This window comes from Monodon monoceros, unplaced genomic scaffold (genome assembly GCF_005190385.1).
Source record: "Monodon monoceros isolate NGI ecotype Baffin Bay Population unplaced genomic scaffold, NGI_Narwhal_1 Super_Scaffold_18, whole genome shotgun sequence".
Classification (NCBI taxonomy): Eukaryota; Metazoa; Chordata; class Mammalia; order Artiodactyla; family Monodontidae; genus Monodon; species Monodon monoceros.
In genome coordinates, this window is record NW_021703774.1 from 142,280,900 (window position 1) to 142,296,683 (window position 15,784).

At 36.5% G+C, this 15,784-nt stretch overlaps 1 protein-coding gene across 3 annotated transcripts in view; it reads left to right on the forward strand.

Moving 5' to 3' along the window:
• The window catches only part of STIL (STIL centriolar assembly protein), a 54,021-nt gene that overhangs the window by 4,834 nt on the left and 33,403 nt on the right, over positions 1 to 15,784 (forward strand). For 2 of the 3 annotated variants that reach the window (XR_003794474.1, XM_029228990.1), the window contains exons 3-10: positions 784 to 891; positions 3,289 to 3,401; positions 3,721 to 3,908; positions 4,860 to 4,902; positions 5,044 to 5,107; positions 7,651 to 7,734; positions 9,268 to 9,354; positions 15,566 to 15,716. Coding sequence is in view for 2 of the 3 variants with exons in the window: in XM_029228990.1 (XP_029084823.1) it covers positions 784 to 891; positions 3,289 to 3,401; positions 3,721 to 3,908; positions 4,860 to 4,902; positions 5,044 to 5,107; positions 7,651 to 7,734; positions 9,268 to 9,354; positions 15,566 to 15,716 (838 nt within the window). In the remaining variant the exon portion in view is untranslated. Of the gene's footprint in view, positions 1 to 783; positions 892 to 3,288; positions 3,402 to 3,720; positions 3,909 to 4,859; positions 5,108 to 7,650; positions 7,735 to 9,267; positions 9,355 to 15,565; positions 15,717 to 15,784 lie in introns of all 3 variants that reach the window. The other variant, XM_029228989.1, reaches the window with a different exon arrangement.

Sequence of the window (15,784 nt, forward strand, 5' to 3'; positions counted from 1 at the left end):
TGCAAATGCACTTTTGTAGGTAGCTCACTGTCAGAGCTTTCTTGCTTTAATTACATGTGATTAAAAACTCTGTGATGATATCCTATATGATTTAACATTGAAACCTTTCTTTACATTGCTTGCGTGATCTTTGTGGAGGGATTATTAATGATGTCCTTTTGATGCTTCACTAATTAAACTTATGTGTGGGACTTCCCTGTCCATCCAGTGGTTGAGACTCCACGCTTACACTGCAGGGGGCACAGGTTCGATCCCTGGTGCCTGATGCCACGTGGCACTGCCAAAAAAAACCCCAAAAAACACAGAACAATAACATAAAAAACTCATGTGATAGGGCCCAAGATACCAAATTTGAAAACCCTGAAAAGTTTTTGTGCTTTTCATGATTTTTTAAGTGTTATCTAGAAATCAGTTCAGAAGGATGGATATTAATTTTAAATTTAAATGTAAATACATGGTTTATATTCATTTTTCAGTTACTTAAAGAAGATTATATAGAATTGATATTCCCAGTTCTTTTTAAAAAGACTCGCGTGTATATAAATATATATATGGATAGGATAAAAAGGACAGAAAGTCATACCTAAATTTTGAGTGCTTATTCTCTTGATAGTAGAGTTACAAGTGATTTTTCTTTCCTTTTTACTTTTTAAAAATATTTTTCAAGTCTTCTAAAATTACAAAAGTAATCTGAAAACCCTATCATTTACAGTTAAACTGTTTCTTGTAAAATTTCTACTGTTTTTCATTGTGCTTTGATTTAAAAAAAAAATTTTTTTTAAGGTTTTCTTCAAGCAGGATGGTGCCTTTCTATTTTCCTCCATCAAAATGTGCACTTTGGAACCCAATGCCAATTGGAGATTATATCTACTTACATCTCAATTACCACAGGTATAAAACATTTCTCTTTCCAAATCAAACCAGGTTAAACAGGAGTCAAAAGAATATGTAAGGCAGTGATTACAGTGACCCCATTTTTTTTTTAAACTTTTCTATTCAGGAGCTCCCCTCATACAAAGTATTCTTTCTGCTGCTTCTTAAATCTGTTCCTTGTGCTTTTGAGAAGTAATCTTAATTTCACAGTTAAAATATTCTGCAAATCTAAAGTTCTAAGTATTATAGGAATTCAAAAGAGACAAAATATAATAAAAACTGAGTTTTTCGTCATGTTTCCACATGGTGTCTTTGAAGAACACTGAGAAGATTGATTTTGAGTTGAATAGACCATATTAGAAGGAACATAAAATATTTTGGTTATGGCCAGGATTGTGAAAGAAAGACATAGAAGCTTAGTCTTCAAGTAATAGAAAATAGAGATCCACTGAGATTTTATATTTAAGAAAGTTACTTGCTAAAAGCAGAAGGATCCATCTAAGAAGGATGGATCATAGTGGGGAGACCCTAGAGTCAGCCTAATGCAAGATGGTTTTCTGTAATCCAAGGAACGTAGATTTATTCTGTAGTGGTTTAAGGTGGTGTAACTGGAGTCAGACTTCCTGGAGGGTCAAATCCTGATTTTACCCTTTCTTATTTAAGTGACCTCAGTAAAGTAGCCAAGGATCAGTTTCCTTATTTATAAAATGGGGATATGACACTTGTTTCATAGTACTTTTGTAAGGATTAAATGAGACAGGCTGTAAAGCAGCAGTTGGCACAGTGCCTGGACATAGGAGGTAGTCAATAAATGCTAGCTCTTATAAGGGTTTAGAGCAGTGTAGCAGTGTTGAGACCAAGAGGAAAGAATGAAACAAGGTGTTTTGAAGAAATGTATAGCATTTGATGATCAACTGAATAGAGGAACTAAAGGAAAATTACAAGTCAAAAAGTATTTAAGGGCCTCCCTCATGGTGCAGTGGTTAAGAATCCGCCTACCAATGCAGGGGACACAGGCTCAAGCCCTGGTACAGGAAGATCCCACATGCCACGGAGCAACTACGCCCATACGCCACAACTACTGAGCCTGCGCTCTAGAGCCTGCAAGCCACAACTACTGAGACTTCGTGCCACAACTACTGAGCCTGTATGCCTAGAGCCCGTGCTCCACAACAAGAGAAGCCACCGCAACGAGAAGCCTGTGCTCCTCAACGAAGAGTAGCCCCCACTCACCACAGCTAGAGGCAAGCCCGCGCGCAGCAACGAAGACCCAATACAGCCAAAAATAAATTAAAAAAAAAAAAAGTATTTAAGTTCTCAGAGAATGGTGGTATCATTGACAAAAACAGAGAGTGTCTTGTGGAAGTTTAAATATTTGTCAGACTTGTTCATTTTCTACATGTCTGTTAACCTATATTTTCTATTGCCATCTTTCTCTACTTCATTTTGAGTAATTTCTTTTGCTCTTCAGCTCTTCTAATTTTATCTTTAGCTGTGCTTAGTTGCCATCTAATGTGTTCATTTAGGTTTTTTTATTTTCCCCTGGGGTAGTTTAGAACATATACCTTAATTTGATTTTTAAAAAATATTTGGTTGGGTTTATTTTTATTTTTGGGTGTGTTGGGTCTTCGTTTCTGTGTGAGGGCTTTCTCTACTTGCGGCGAGCGGGGGCCACTCTTCATCGCAGTGCGTGGGCCTCTCACTGTCACAGCATCTCTTGTTGTGGAGCACAGGCTCCAGACGCGCAGGCTCAGTAGTTGTGGCTCACGGGCCCAGCTGCTCCGTGGCATGTGGGATCTTCCCAGACCAGGGCTTGAACCTGTGTCCCCTGCATTGGCAGGCAGATTCTCAACCACTGTGCCACCAGGGAAGCCCTCATTTAGGTTTTTAAATGTGGGAGTATGCTATATATGTGAAAGATTATTTATAATATATACACACAGTTTATAGAATAATAAATTTGTCTGGTCTTTTTTCATAGTATCTTGTTCCTTACTCATATTTTAGAGTCCTTTTTATATTTCTTTAAACATGTGAATTGTATTTATATTCTGTATTCAGTAATGCTAGTATCTGAAGTCCATAGATCATATGTAAACAAATGGATGTGACTATTTCAATCAAACTTTGTTTACAAAAACAGGAGGCCTCATAGGTTCTTGATCCTAAAATTCATAAAATTAAGAATTTTATGAATGCCTGGAGAACAACTATAACTTCAGTGTCTGCTTATTGCAATTCTGCTTTCCAGGTAGCCCTCCTTACCCTCTGCCTTTGACCCTAGGATTTCCCAACAGTGATCTTTCTGTACATTTTAAAAGATGTGTATTATATCTTAGGCAACATTTCATGGCAGGAAGGTTTTTTAAGCTGTCAGATCCACCACATTCGTAAAAGACATTTGTTATTTTTCAGAAATCCAAAGCTTGTGGTAACTGAAAAGACCATCCGACTTGCTTGTCGTCATGCTAAGCAGAATAAAGAAAACTTGCCATGCTTTTTACTTGGTTCTCTCACAGTAGATGAAGGTAATATACTTTGAAAAATTATTTTTATGAGTATAATAGATTTTATGTTTACTGTTTCAGTCAATTACTGTAATGTACTTTGGCTAATTTTCTTTACTGTATACCAATGTTATGAAGATGAGTAAAAGTTGACACTACTCATCATAGACTTTACAGTTTGGTCAGGTGGATAAATATATATGTAAGTCATTTTTTTTTAATGAAAGTTTAATGTACTCTTAGTATGAACAAAATACTTTCCTGTAATCTAGGCTTGCTTCGTTAATTTCACATTTCATAATTGGCATGCTATATAATAACTGCTATTTTTGTTCTTCAGATGAAGAAAGTGTGACATTGACAATAGATCGTTTTGATCCTGGTCGAGAGGTACCTGAATGCTTAGAAAGAACCCCTACTGCTTCTCTTCCTGGGGACTTTGTGATCCCATGCACAATTCATACTCAAGGACTTTGTTCAAGAGAAATAATAGTGCACAATGCAGATGACTTCAATTCAGCTTTTAAGGTGAGATTTGTTGATATGTGATTATTCCTTATCCAACACAAGAATCAAACTATGTGTACTGTGTTATATTTTAATAAACCCATATTTAATAGGTATTCATTTAATTTCTCACTAAATGATGTTGACCTAAAATGCAATTAGATATGGTTTCTGAGGACAGAAATCCTAGGTAGGTAATATGGGTAGCATTCCAGAAGAGGAAGCAACATGACCAAGATAGCAAAGTGCAACATGTGCTCAGGGTAACATTGAGGGTGGAGATTTTTGCTGGATTTGTGGGCACTCAGACTTGAATATTAGTTTGTTTAGATCATAGAGAGCCTTGTCTGCCAGGCTACGGAATTTGAACTTTATCTAATGGGCCATGTTTTTCATTGAAAATTTCTGAAAAGAGGAAATACTGTTAAATCAGGGATGGTTAATGTGATAGGGAGGGCTGACTGAAGTCAGAATAGTTAGGCCATTGCAGTAGTCAGGTGTGTATTAGAGGGGGGTGTATTAGCTTATAGCAGAGTGGTGGCAGTGAGACCAGAAAGGGCACAGTCTGAATGAGCAACTACAGAGGAAGAACTAACTTGACAATTTGGAGTAATAGAAAAGAATCGGAGAGGAATGGACCTTAGATTCTCTGAGACTGAGTCAAAGTTAATTTATGTCCATTTTTACCCACATAATAAATATTTATTGAAAGCGACATTCTCCAGTAAGAGTTTAAAATGCTGCTGGGACATATAGGTTGGAAATATATGATGGAGCTTGGTATATAAATCTTTTTTGCTTTAACATAATGATTCATGTAACCTTTTGGTCACATGGAAGAAATAAGAGAATTGAAATGTTGCAAATCAGAAATTGTTTAATTGTATTAATATAAGATATATGAAACAAAACCTTCAGAGATAAGGACAAATTTCAAAGCTTTAAAATAATTGTATAATATTGATTCCTCAGGCTCTGCAGCATCATGTGTGTAGCAAAGATTCCTTGGATTGTGGTAAACTGCTTTCCCTAAGAGCTCATATCACTTCCAGGGAGAGTTTGGACACTGTGGATTTTGACTTGGATTGGGCAGCAGTAACTCTAGCAAATACCTTTAAATGCACACCTGTGAAGCCCATCCCCATTATTCCAACAGCTCTGGCAAGAAACTTGAGCAGTAATCTGAATATTTCTCAAGTTCAAGGTACCTATAAATATGGGTAAGTAAAAGACCTATTCATCCAAAATTTTAAATATTTGTCACATTAGTATATTTTCATGTTATTCACGTAATATGAAATAATTGTTTGGTCAGTTTACATGCCTGAGATCTGTGGCAGCTAGATAAATAACCAAGGAAGGTGAAAAAATTGTTAATTTTTGCTGAATATAGTTTTCTGATAATGAGCCTAATGGAGGCTGGAGAATTATTTATAATATGCAGGGGTTTTAAAATTATTAATTAATTTATTTATTTATTGGCTGTGTTGGGTCTTCATTGCTGTGCACGGGCTTTCTCTAGTTGCAGTGAGCGGGGGCTACTCTTTGTTGCGGTACGCGGGCTTCTCATTGTCGTGGCTTCTCGTTGCGGAGCACGGGTTCCAGGCACGCAGGCTTCAGTAGTTGTGGCACGTGGGCTCAGTAGTTGTGGCTTGCAGGCTCTAGAGCTCAGGCTCAGTAGTATGGTGCACGGGCTTAGTTGCTCCGCGGCATGTGGGATCTTCCTGGGACAGAGCTCGAACCCGTGTCCCTTGCATTGGCAGGCAGATTCTCAACCACTGCACCACCAGGGAAGTCCTATAATATGCAGTTTTAATTGTGAATAATGAGCACTGCAGATAAAGGAGATTATTAAATTATAATGTATGATACTCTTGCTTACCAAATTGTCAACCACTTGAGGGTGGAGTTTCCTCACATAGCTGAAGCAGCATCCTCTCTAGCTTCCTATTAACACTCTTAGTTTCTTAGGAAATGTAAGCCAAATTGCTTGCCTTCTGATCCTCAGCAGGGCTGCTTCCCTGAATCCTCATCCACTTTCTTTATCCATTGTCTACTGAGCTAAGTCAGACAATGTAAGCACCAACTGCTTTAAAGTCTAAGCAGTTCACTTCTGGCTTCCTTTCCCACTGACTCCACCCTAGTTCCTGTTAGGTCTCTAGAGCTCGAAATGTTTGGCAAAGTAAACTCAACTTCAAGTCTTGTCTACCAAATATGCCTCTTCAAAAGAGGATAAGAAAAAGGATTTTCTTTTCAGAGTGTCCCTGGAACAGCAAGAAAGTTCCCACATGCTGATCAGAGCACCTTTCTGGTTGGGGTGGCACAAAAGAAAAAGCGTTGCTATATTCCAAAATCATGGAATGGTCAAAGGTGATAGTGATTAAAAAGTGTTTGAATTAAAGTGAACATTTAGTTCTCTTGGAGTAATAAAATACTTCTCAATTGGTACATAGAAATTTGTGTTAAAATTAACCAAAAAATTAATTTATTTTCCTTAGTACCTGAGTCCATCTAGTGAAGCATGAATTTACCTTTCTTTGAATTATTCCTTTGTGACCCCTTGGCATGCCAGTAGTAACCCAGGATGTTCAGTATTCTATCTAATCACCTATTCCTCTTGCCCCTTTCTACCTAGAATTATTTATGACGTTTGCCTTTTTCTTTGACCCCATTCACTTGTTTACCCTAATATTTATTAGGATCCATTGTGGAATAGTATTGTGTTATACACTGGCATTAAATATATAAAAAAACCGTACTTACTGTCCACTAAGCATATTATCATGTAAACACGATGTGGATAAACGTAATAGGGTTTTATATATAGTGCAGGGAAAGCAGGAAGGTGTGTCCAAATTGCCTGGGAAAATCATGGAAAGCCTAAGCTGGTTTATCAGGTTGTCAAGGCAGAAGAGCTCTCAAAGCAGGTGTAAGGGTCATTGTTGATACATAAATCTCGTGCCAACTCAGGCTTAATCATATTGTCACATGGCTTGATAAATTCATCATCTTTGTGTTTTAGGGTTATTATAGCAATAAAATGTATCCTCAGTGATACTATTAAGACTTTATATCACAAATGGCATTGTTTTTACTTTTGTGTTTTAAAGCCATAACAGTAAACTCTTGACAGTTGTACTGTACTTATCAAATTCTTAAAACTTATTGTCAGTAATAAGTATATTATATTAACAAAGTATAAATGTAGTATAATGTCCTTTTAGGGAAAAGTGAGCTTTGGGGTTCTATCATGATGGTTGCAAAATTCTTTGATAGCGGTTGGGGGAATATAGTACATGGAAGATTGAATATCCCTCACCTAATTCAGCCTTCTTCAGTGAGAAGTCACATCTGTTGCAATCTTGTCAAGTCACCTGCATGCTTGAATACTTCCAGCAACAGGAAATTCATTTCTCCCAGGGAAACCTATTTGGTTCTGCACTTGTTAGCCTTGATTTTAATACTTTTGATTTAAAATTTGATACTTTTTAGAGCAAACTTTTTCAAAAGGTATGTAATCTTCAATGACCATTTTAATACATAGAAATTTTAAGATATTAAATCTCTTCCATGTCATCCTCATAATTAGTAGAATATTTTTCTACACTTTGAACTGTTTTCTTTGTGTGCATGTGTATGTAAAAGAAATTATTCATTTGAATCCTCTCCTCTGCCTAAAATATACTTCTTCAGCACTCAGATTATCTCTTTTAGGTAAAAGTGCGTATTTCCAATTGTTTTTCCATGAATGTCTTCTGTTTAGATATCTTACCATGGATGAGACACGCAAATTGTTACTTTTGCTGGAATCTGATCCCAAGATTTTTTCTCTCCCATTAGTGGGAATGTAAGTATTGCATTACTTATGAAAACCTTTTCAGCCATATATGTATTCAAATGTATATTATAAGCATGTGAATCATTTGTACTATGAATATGTCATTAATATTTGGATCACCTTATAAAACCATAAATGCTAATGATGCTTAAGCTTTCTTATTTTAACAGCTGAATCAGTTAAAACAAGATTTTTGCCCAATCTTAGGAAGAATTCCAGTATATAAAACAAAACTGAATTCTTCTGGTTGAAGTTGAAGCCTTAGAGCCCTGTTTCTTTAACCTTATTCACTACCCCTGTCCTTAAGGCATCTTGAAGAACTCAGGACTCAGGATAACACTGTTTAAAATTCACTGCCAGGCAATTTTGCAGAAATTCTCTTTAGTGTTTATGGCGATCTCTTTTCGAGTTGGTGGTTAATGACATTTAGATAGATTATTCAGTCAGAAATTTATACTAATTCAGTATTTAATGAGTGCTTACCCTATAAATAGTATTATGTTTCATACTGTGTTGGGATTTAAAGCTCCTCAAGGAATTAATAATTAAAGGTGAGGCGATAAAATATTCAAATATTCCCACATAGAAAGATAAATAATAAGAAAGTATATGATTTACTATGAAATAAACAATTTAGACAGTGAGCACTATTACTGTTTGCAAGAGAGATGATAGGGGACATTTTCTTAGAGAAGGCAAACTTGAGCTGGACCTTTAAGTGTATAGATAATAGAAGAGAGAATTGACTGGGAAGGGAACCCATATGTGGGAATGGTATGTGCAGACAAAAAATGAGAGGACAGAAATGTTCTGTGGACCACGAAATCTCCTTACAGTCTTTTTGCTCTGGTCCTGGTAGTGGCTGTGTGTTATTGCTGCTAAGTGAATATCTATTAAGAGTTTTCTGAGACTTCCCTGGCGGTCCAGTGAGTAAGACCCCGTGCTCCCAATGCAGGGGACGGGGTTCAATCCCTGGTCGGGAAGCTAGATTCTGCATGCATGCCACAACTAAGAGTTTGCATGCTGCAACTAAGAGCCAGTGCAGCCAAAATAAATGAATAAATACTTAAGAAAATAATAAAAAAAATTTTTTTTAAAAGGGTTTTCTGTTTTTCAGCCTACCTGTATAATTATAGACTTAAATCCTCTCAATAACTCTATGGTTTTAGGCTGCTAACTTCTTTCTCCCCTAATTCAGCCTATTCTTTCTAGTGCAGGCTAATTGATTCTAATTGATTTCTGCTTTCACCTCCATTGTTAACCATTTTCTTTCCCACAGTTTTACCATCATTTCAGTGGAAGAGGACAGAAAGTAGTGCTCTGTCTCTGAATCTGTCTATGGTTATATGTATGTCTATAGTCTCCCTCTTAATTATCAGCATGGTTTAATGTTCATAGATTTCTTATTTATGAGCCCTTTAATCTGTTCCTGATGAATGCCAAGAATTTCTGCCACATTACCTTGAGAAGAGCATAATCTAAAGGATGTTAAGTACTAATTTGTAAAATGACTATAGTTTTTAATTCTATTTTTTGTTTTAGCTGGCTGTCTGGAATTATACATATCTATAGTCCTCAGGTGTGGGCTTGCTGCTTGCGATACATGTTCAGTTCTTCTATTCAAGAAAGGTAAGTGATATTTTTTTCTGTAGGGTTTTATTTTGATCTTTACCTCCATTCATGTTTTACTGGTGTTATTTAAAGTTCATGCAATGCCTTAACCTTTTATAATACTTATAAACCAGAAGAACAGGCACACTAAGGAAGTCATACATTATATTAAATGGGAATAAAACCAGACAAAAAAGGTGACATTGTGCTATACTTGGAAATGTGAAGGAATTCACTTGCCTAATGACAGTACTGTAACACAAAAGACATACTTTTTATGAGTGGAAAAAAAACCCTAGGGATCATCTACTCTAGCATCCTATTTTATAAAAAAGATTAATTTTCATGGAAGTGACTGAAAATGAGTTTGAATTTGTTTCAAGTGTTTTATTGTTACCCTGTGCTGCTGATAGTACCTTAAGAAACACTTGGGATGAAGTTTAATGTTCTTGGAACTAAAGCACAAGCATTGGAACTAATAGGGAAACTTTATTTCTAACCTCAACTCCTCATTTAATTTTGTTATTTTGTACATGTTGCCATTATTTGCCTCTTACTTTCTTCATCTATTAAATGAAAATTCCAGAGTCTGTTTCTGTCTGCTTTGGTGGCTATAATACACTTTTTTAAAAAAACTTTAATGAAAAGGCAGTATAAGTACATGGCAATAAATCAGATATATATAAAGATACATAATAAAAATGTCTCTTCCATCATATTTCCCCAGATCCTATCCCCAGAGACAATCACTGTTAAAGGAGTATCTTGTGCTTCCTTCTTGAAATACCAATGTATAGACAAATAACACCCTTCCCTGGTCTGTAAAAGTTAAATCACAAATGGGATCAAACCGTTCTACCTTTTCTCTGTTGCTTTTTTCTTTATATCATTATACCTTGGAAATCATTACTAAATCTTGGCACATACAGATTTAATACACATATTTTACAACTGAATAGTAAATAATATATACTATATTTTAAAAACTACTCCTTTTGCTTGCGGACAACTTTGTGTATACATCTTTGTGTGTATATACTAGTATATTTGTGGAATAAATTCCTAAAAGTGGTTTTTCTGGGTCAAATAGTATATCACTTTAAATTTTGGTAGATATTGCCAATTTGTGCTTCAAAGACTATCAGTTTATAATCTTTCCAACAGTGTTTGAGAGTGCCTGTTTTCTCCATCCCCTCACTAACACTGTGGAACAAGTATTTGTTGAGCACCTACTATGTACCAAGCACTATTCATGATATTGGCAATAAACAGTAAACAAAATAAAGACCCTGCAGAGGTAGGCAGTAAACAGAAAAAATAAGTAAAATAAATAGTATTTTACAAGGTGATGAGTGCTGTGGAGAAATAAGCAGGGGAGGTGGATGTTGTGTCTATGGTAGTGGCAGGTAGGGTTGCAGTTTTAAATAGGGCAGTCAGGCAGGCAAAGACTTGAGATGGGGGAGTAAGCCATGTGGCTGTCTGGGGCAGTATCACAGGATGATGCGTACAAAGCTGTGGGTGAAAGATCACCTTGCATCTTCAAGGAACAGCAAGGAAGTAGCGTGGCTGGAGAGGAGTGAGGGAAGGGAAAAATAACAAGACCTCAGAGAAGTAACTGGAAGGCCATTATTAGACTTTTTTTTTTTTTTTTTTTTTTTTGTCTGCGTTGGGTCTTTGTTGGGGCGTGGGCTTCCTCTAGTTGCGGGGAGCCGGGGCTACTCTTCATTGTGGTGCTCAGGCTTCTCATTGCAGTGGCTTCTCTTATTGCAGAGCATGGGCTCTAGGTGCGCAGGCTTCAGTAGTTGTGGCGTGTGAGCTCAGTAGTTGTGGCTCGCAGGCTCTAGAGTGCAGGCTTAGTAATTGTGGCGCACAGGCTTAGTTGCTCCATGGCATGTGGGATCTCCCTGGACCAGGGATCGAACCCTTGCCCCCTGCACTGGCAGGCAGATCCTTAACCACTGCGCCATCAGGGATGCCCCCATTATTAGACTTTTGATCTTTGCAAATCTGATGTTTTATAATCTCATCTTCTGGGAACCTCCTAATCATGTCTCTTGCCATTATTCTGTTGGGTTGTGTATCTTTTTCACATTGCTTTGTAAAAGCTCTCTTTTTCTTTTTCACTCTCTGTATATATACATTTATATAATATGTAAAGTATATATTTCTTAAAATATGTGTTACATGCTGCAAAGATTTTATATATGTGTATATAAATATGTTATAAAAATGTGCGTGTGTACATACATATATGTATTTGTATTGGTATAGATATGTGGCAAAAATTTATTTCCCCCAGATTGTCATTTCATTTCACTTTGGTTAATATTTTTTCCCAGACTTTTTTTTTCTTTTAATTATATGTTCAATACATTCTAAGCCAATATCCCATTGTGTTTGTGTGAATACGTGTGTATCAATTTATTTATTTATTTATTTTTGCTGTGTTGGGTCTTCGTTTCTGTGCGAGTGCTTTCTCTAGTTGTGGCAAGCGGCGGCCACTCTTCATCGAGGTGCGTGGGCCTCTCACTATCACGGCCTCTCCCATTGCGGAGCATAGGCTCCAGACGCACAGGCTCAGTAGTTGTGACTCACGGGCCCAGTCGCTCCACAGCATGTGGGACCTTCCCAGACCAGGGCTCGAACCCGTGTCCCCTGCATTAGCAGGCAGACTCTCAACTGCTGCGCCACCAGGGAAGCCCCCAGACTTTTTTTAAAGTCCGATTTATCCATCTTTTTTTTTTCTATTTTGCTTAGAAAGGATTTTTATTGAAATGAAAATCTCTTGTTTTTTCTCCAGAAGCTACAGTTCTACTTTTTACATTTTATTTTAATTATATAATATAGTTTTATTTGCAATAAAAGAGAAATTAAATATTCATTTTAACGTATTAGTAATATTAAGTTTTATTATCAGTGACTGGTCTTGCTTTAATTATTTATTGATAGTAAATGCTTGGTGAAGTTAGTTTTGAAGCTCTCTCTGTTAAAATGAAGCGTTAGGGAATTTCTTTGATACCTGGACTCTTTAATTACTGCCGGCCTTTAACCAGGGAGGTATCAGCACTGCTTGGCATAGCTTAGGTTAGTACTTTACAGCATTCTGATCAGTGGTCTTGTCTGACCCTAGAGAGAGGAATTGAGCAGAATAGGCATCCTGCCTCCTAAACCCTCACTGCTTTGTTTTGTTAATAGTGTAATATATCCCCAAATTATCTTTCATTCAACATTTTACAAAGTAGAGACAACTACTAAAAGTTTTTTTTTTTTTTTTGGGTTCACGGGCCTCTCACTGTTGTGGCCTCTCCCGTTGCGGAGCACAGGCTCCGGACGCGCAGACTCAGCGGCCATGGCTCACGGGCCTAGCCGCTCCACGGCATGTGGGATCTTTCTGGACCGGGGCACGAACCCGTGTCCCCTGCATCGGCAGGCGGACTCTCAACCACTGCGCCACCAGGGAAGCCCTAAAAGCATTTTTAAATAGTGGGTTTTGGTGTGTATTTTAAGGACTCTTGATTACTTTACAGATATTTGTTGGGTCATGTAGTGAATAATAAAATGAATGTTCATTTTATCAGTGTTTATAGTAGTGAACTATTGTGAATAATTTAAATATCCACTTTTAAAAGTCTAGGTGAATCAATAATAGCACATCTATAAATTGTAATACTGGATAGTCACTAAAAAAGAATAGGGAGGTCTAAGGTATAATATAGAACAGTGACATGGAAAGAAATCCAAGATTGTCAAATAATAAATAGAAAATGCAATTAAGGAAACAATCCCATTTACCATTGCAACAAAAAGAATAAAATACCTAGGAATAAACCTACCTAAGGAGGTAAAAAACCTGTACTCAGAAAACTATAAGTTGCTGATGAAAGAAATCAAAGTTGAAACAGATGGAGAGATATATACCATGTTCTTGGACTGGAAGAATCAATATTGTGAAGATGGCTATACTACCCACAACAATCTAGATTCAGTACAATCCCTATCAAATTACCAATGGCATTTTTCACAGAATTAGAACAAAAAATTGTACAATTGGTATGGAAACAAAAGACCCTGAATAGCCAAGGCAATCTTGAGAAAGAAAAACAGCTTGAGAAATCAGGCTCCCTGACTTCAGACTATACATCAAAGCTACAGTAATCAAGACAGTATGGTAGTGGCACAAAAACAGAAATATAGATCAATGGAACAGGATAGAAAGCCCAGAGATAAACCCATGCACCTGTGGTCACCTAATCTGTGACAAAGAAGGCAAGAATATATAATGGAGAAAAGACAGTCTTTTCAATAAGTTGTGCTGGGAAAACTGGACAGCTACATGTAAAGGAATGAAATTAGAACACTTCCTAAAACCATATACAAAAACAAACTCAAAATGGATTAAAGACCTAAGTGTAAGGACGGACACTATTAAACTGTTAGAGGAAAAAACATAAGCAGAACACTCCTTGACATAAATCACAGCAAGATCTTTTTTGACCCACCTGCTAGAGTGATAAAAATAAAAACAAAAATAAATGGGACCTAATGAAACTTTAAAGCTTTTGCACAGCAAAGGAAACCATAAACAATATGAAAAGACAACCCTCAGAATGGGAGAAAATATTTGCAAATGAAGCAACTGACAAGGGATTAATCTCCAAAATATACAAACAGCTCATGCAGCTCAATAACAAAAAAAACCCAAACAATCAGAAAATGGGCAGAAGACCTAAGTAGACATCTCTCCAAAGAAGACATACAGATGGCCAAGAGGCACATGAAAAGATGCTCAACATCACTAATTATTAGAGAAATGCAAATCACAACTACCATGAGGTATCACCTCACACCAGTCAGAATGGCCATCATCAAAAAATCTACAACAATAAATGCTGGAGACGGTGTGGAGAAAAGGGAACCCTCCTACACTATTGGTGGGAATGTAAATTGGTAGAGCCACTATGGAGAACAGTATGGAGGTTCCTTAAAAAACTAAAAATAGAACTACCATATGACCCAGCAATCCCATTCCTGGGCATATACCTGAAGAAAGTCATAATTCAAAAAGATACATACACCCCAGTGTTCATTGCAGCAGTATTTACAATAGCCAGGACGTGGAAGCAACCTAAATGTCCATTGACAGATGAATGGATAAAGAAGATGTGGTACATATATACAATGGACTATTACTCAGCCATAAAAAGGAACAAAATAGTGCCATTTGCAGAGACGTGGATGGACCTGGAAGCTGTCATACAGAGTGAAGTAAGTCAGAAAAAGAAAAACAAATATTGTATAATATTGCTTATATGTGGAATCTAGAAAAATGGTACAGATGAACTTATTTGCAAAGCAGAAATAGAGACACGGTTGTAGAGAACAAACTTAAAGATACCAAGGGGGGAAGGAGAGGATGGGATGAATTGGGAGATTGGGATCAACATGTATACACTACTATGTATAAAATAGATAACTAATGAGAACCTACTGTAGAGCACAGGGAATTCTACTCAGTGCTTTGTGGTGACCTAAATGGGTAGGAAATCTAAAAAAAGGGGATATATGTATACGTATAACTGATTCACTCTGCTGTACAGCAGAAACTAACACAACATTGTAAAGCAACTATACTCCAATAAAAAATAATTAAAAAAAAAACTGTATCACAGACCTATTGAATATGTGGTTTAGAAATACCCTAGTAATCATGTTGTGTGCTTTTAATTAAATGTTATTTCTCTTTTCCCTCAAAAAAAAAAAAAAGGAACAAATGCAAATAGTGTGTATAGTACCTTGTTTTTGTTAAATTGTATAAAATGTTTGCATATGCCTAGGGGAAAATTCTGAAAGTAAATACTGTAAACTGGAGAGTGGAATGGGATGTTTTCATTTTCTATTTTATACATTCCTGTTTTTGTTTAAAGTATTTACAAGGAATATGTATTCTATAATAAATGTATTTTAAAAATTAAAAATTAGTAACATTAAAAAGTAAGCATAGGGAATTCCCTGGTGGTCCAGTGGTTAGGCTCCACACTTCCATTAAAGGGAGCATGGGTTCGATCCCTGGTCAGGGAAAAAGTAAGCATAAATTTGCCCCTCAGTTTTCTTCCAAAAATTGGACTGTTTAGTTAGTCTATTAACTAGATTGAGGGACTCACATAGAATTCTTTGAGTGTATTCTTGTTATTCTCAGTAAATTTTAATTAAATGGCATTTTTTTATCCAGGGTTTTTTCAGAATCTGGAAATTTCATTATAGTTCTCTATTCTGTGACACATAAGGATCCTGAGTTTTATGAATGCCTCCCTTGTGATGGCAGGTTACCTGACCTTCGATTCCAGCTACTAACTAGTAAGGAAACATTACATCTTTTCAAAGTAAGTGATTTGATTTCCTAGCACACTTATGACTATTCAGGGTTGTACTCAAATTATTAGGCTTTATT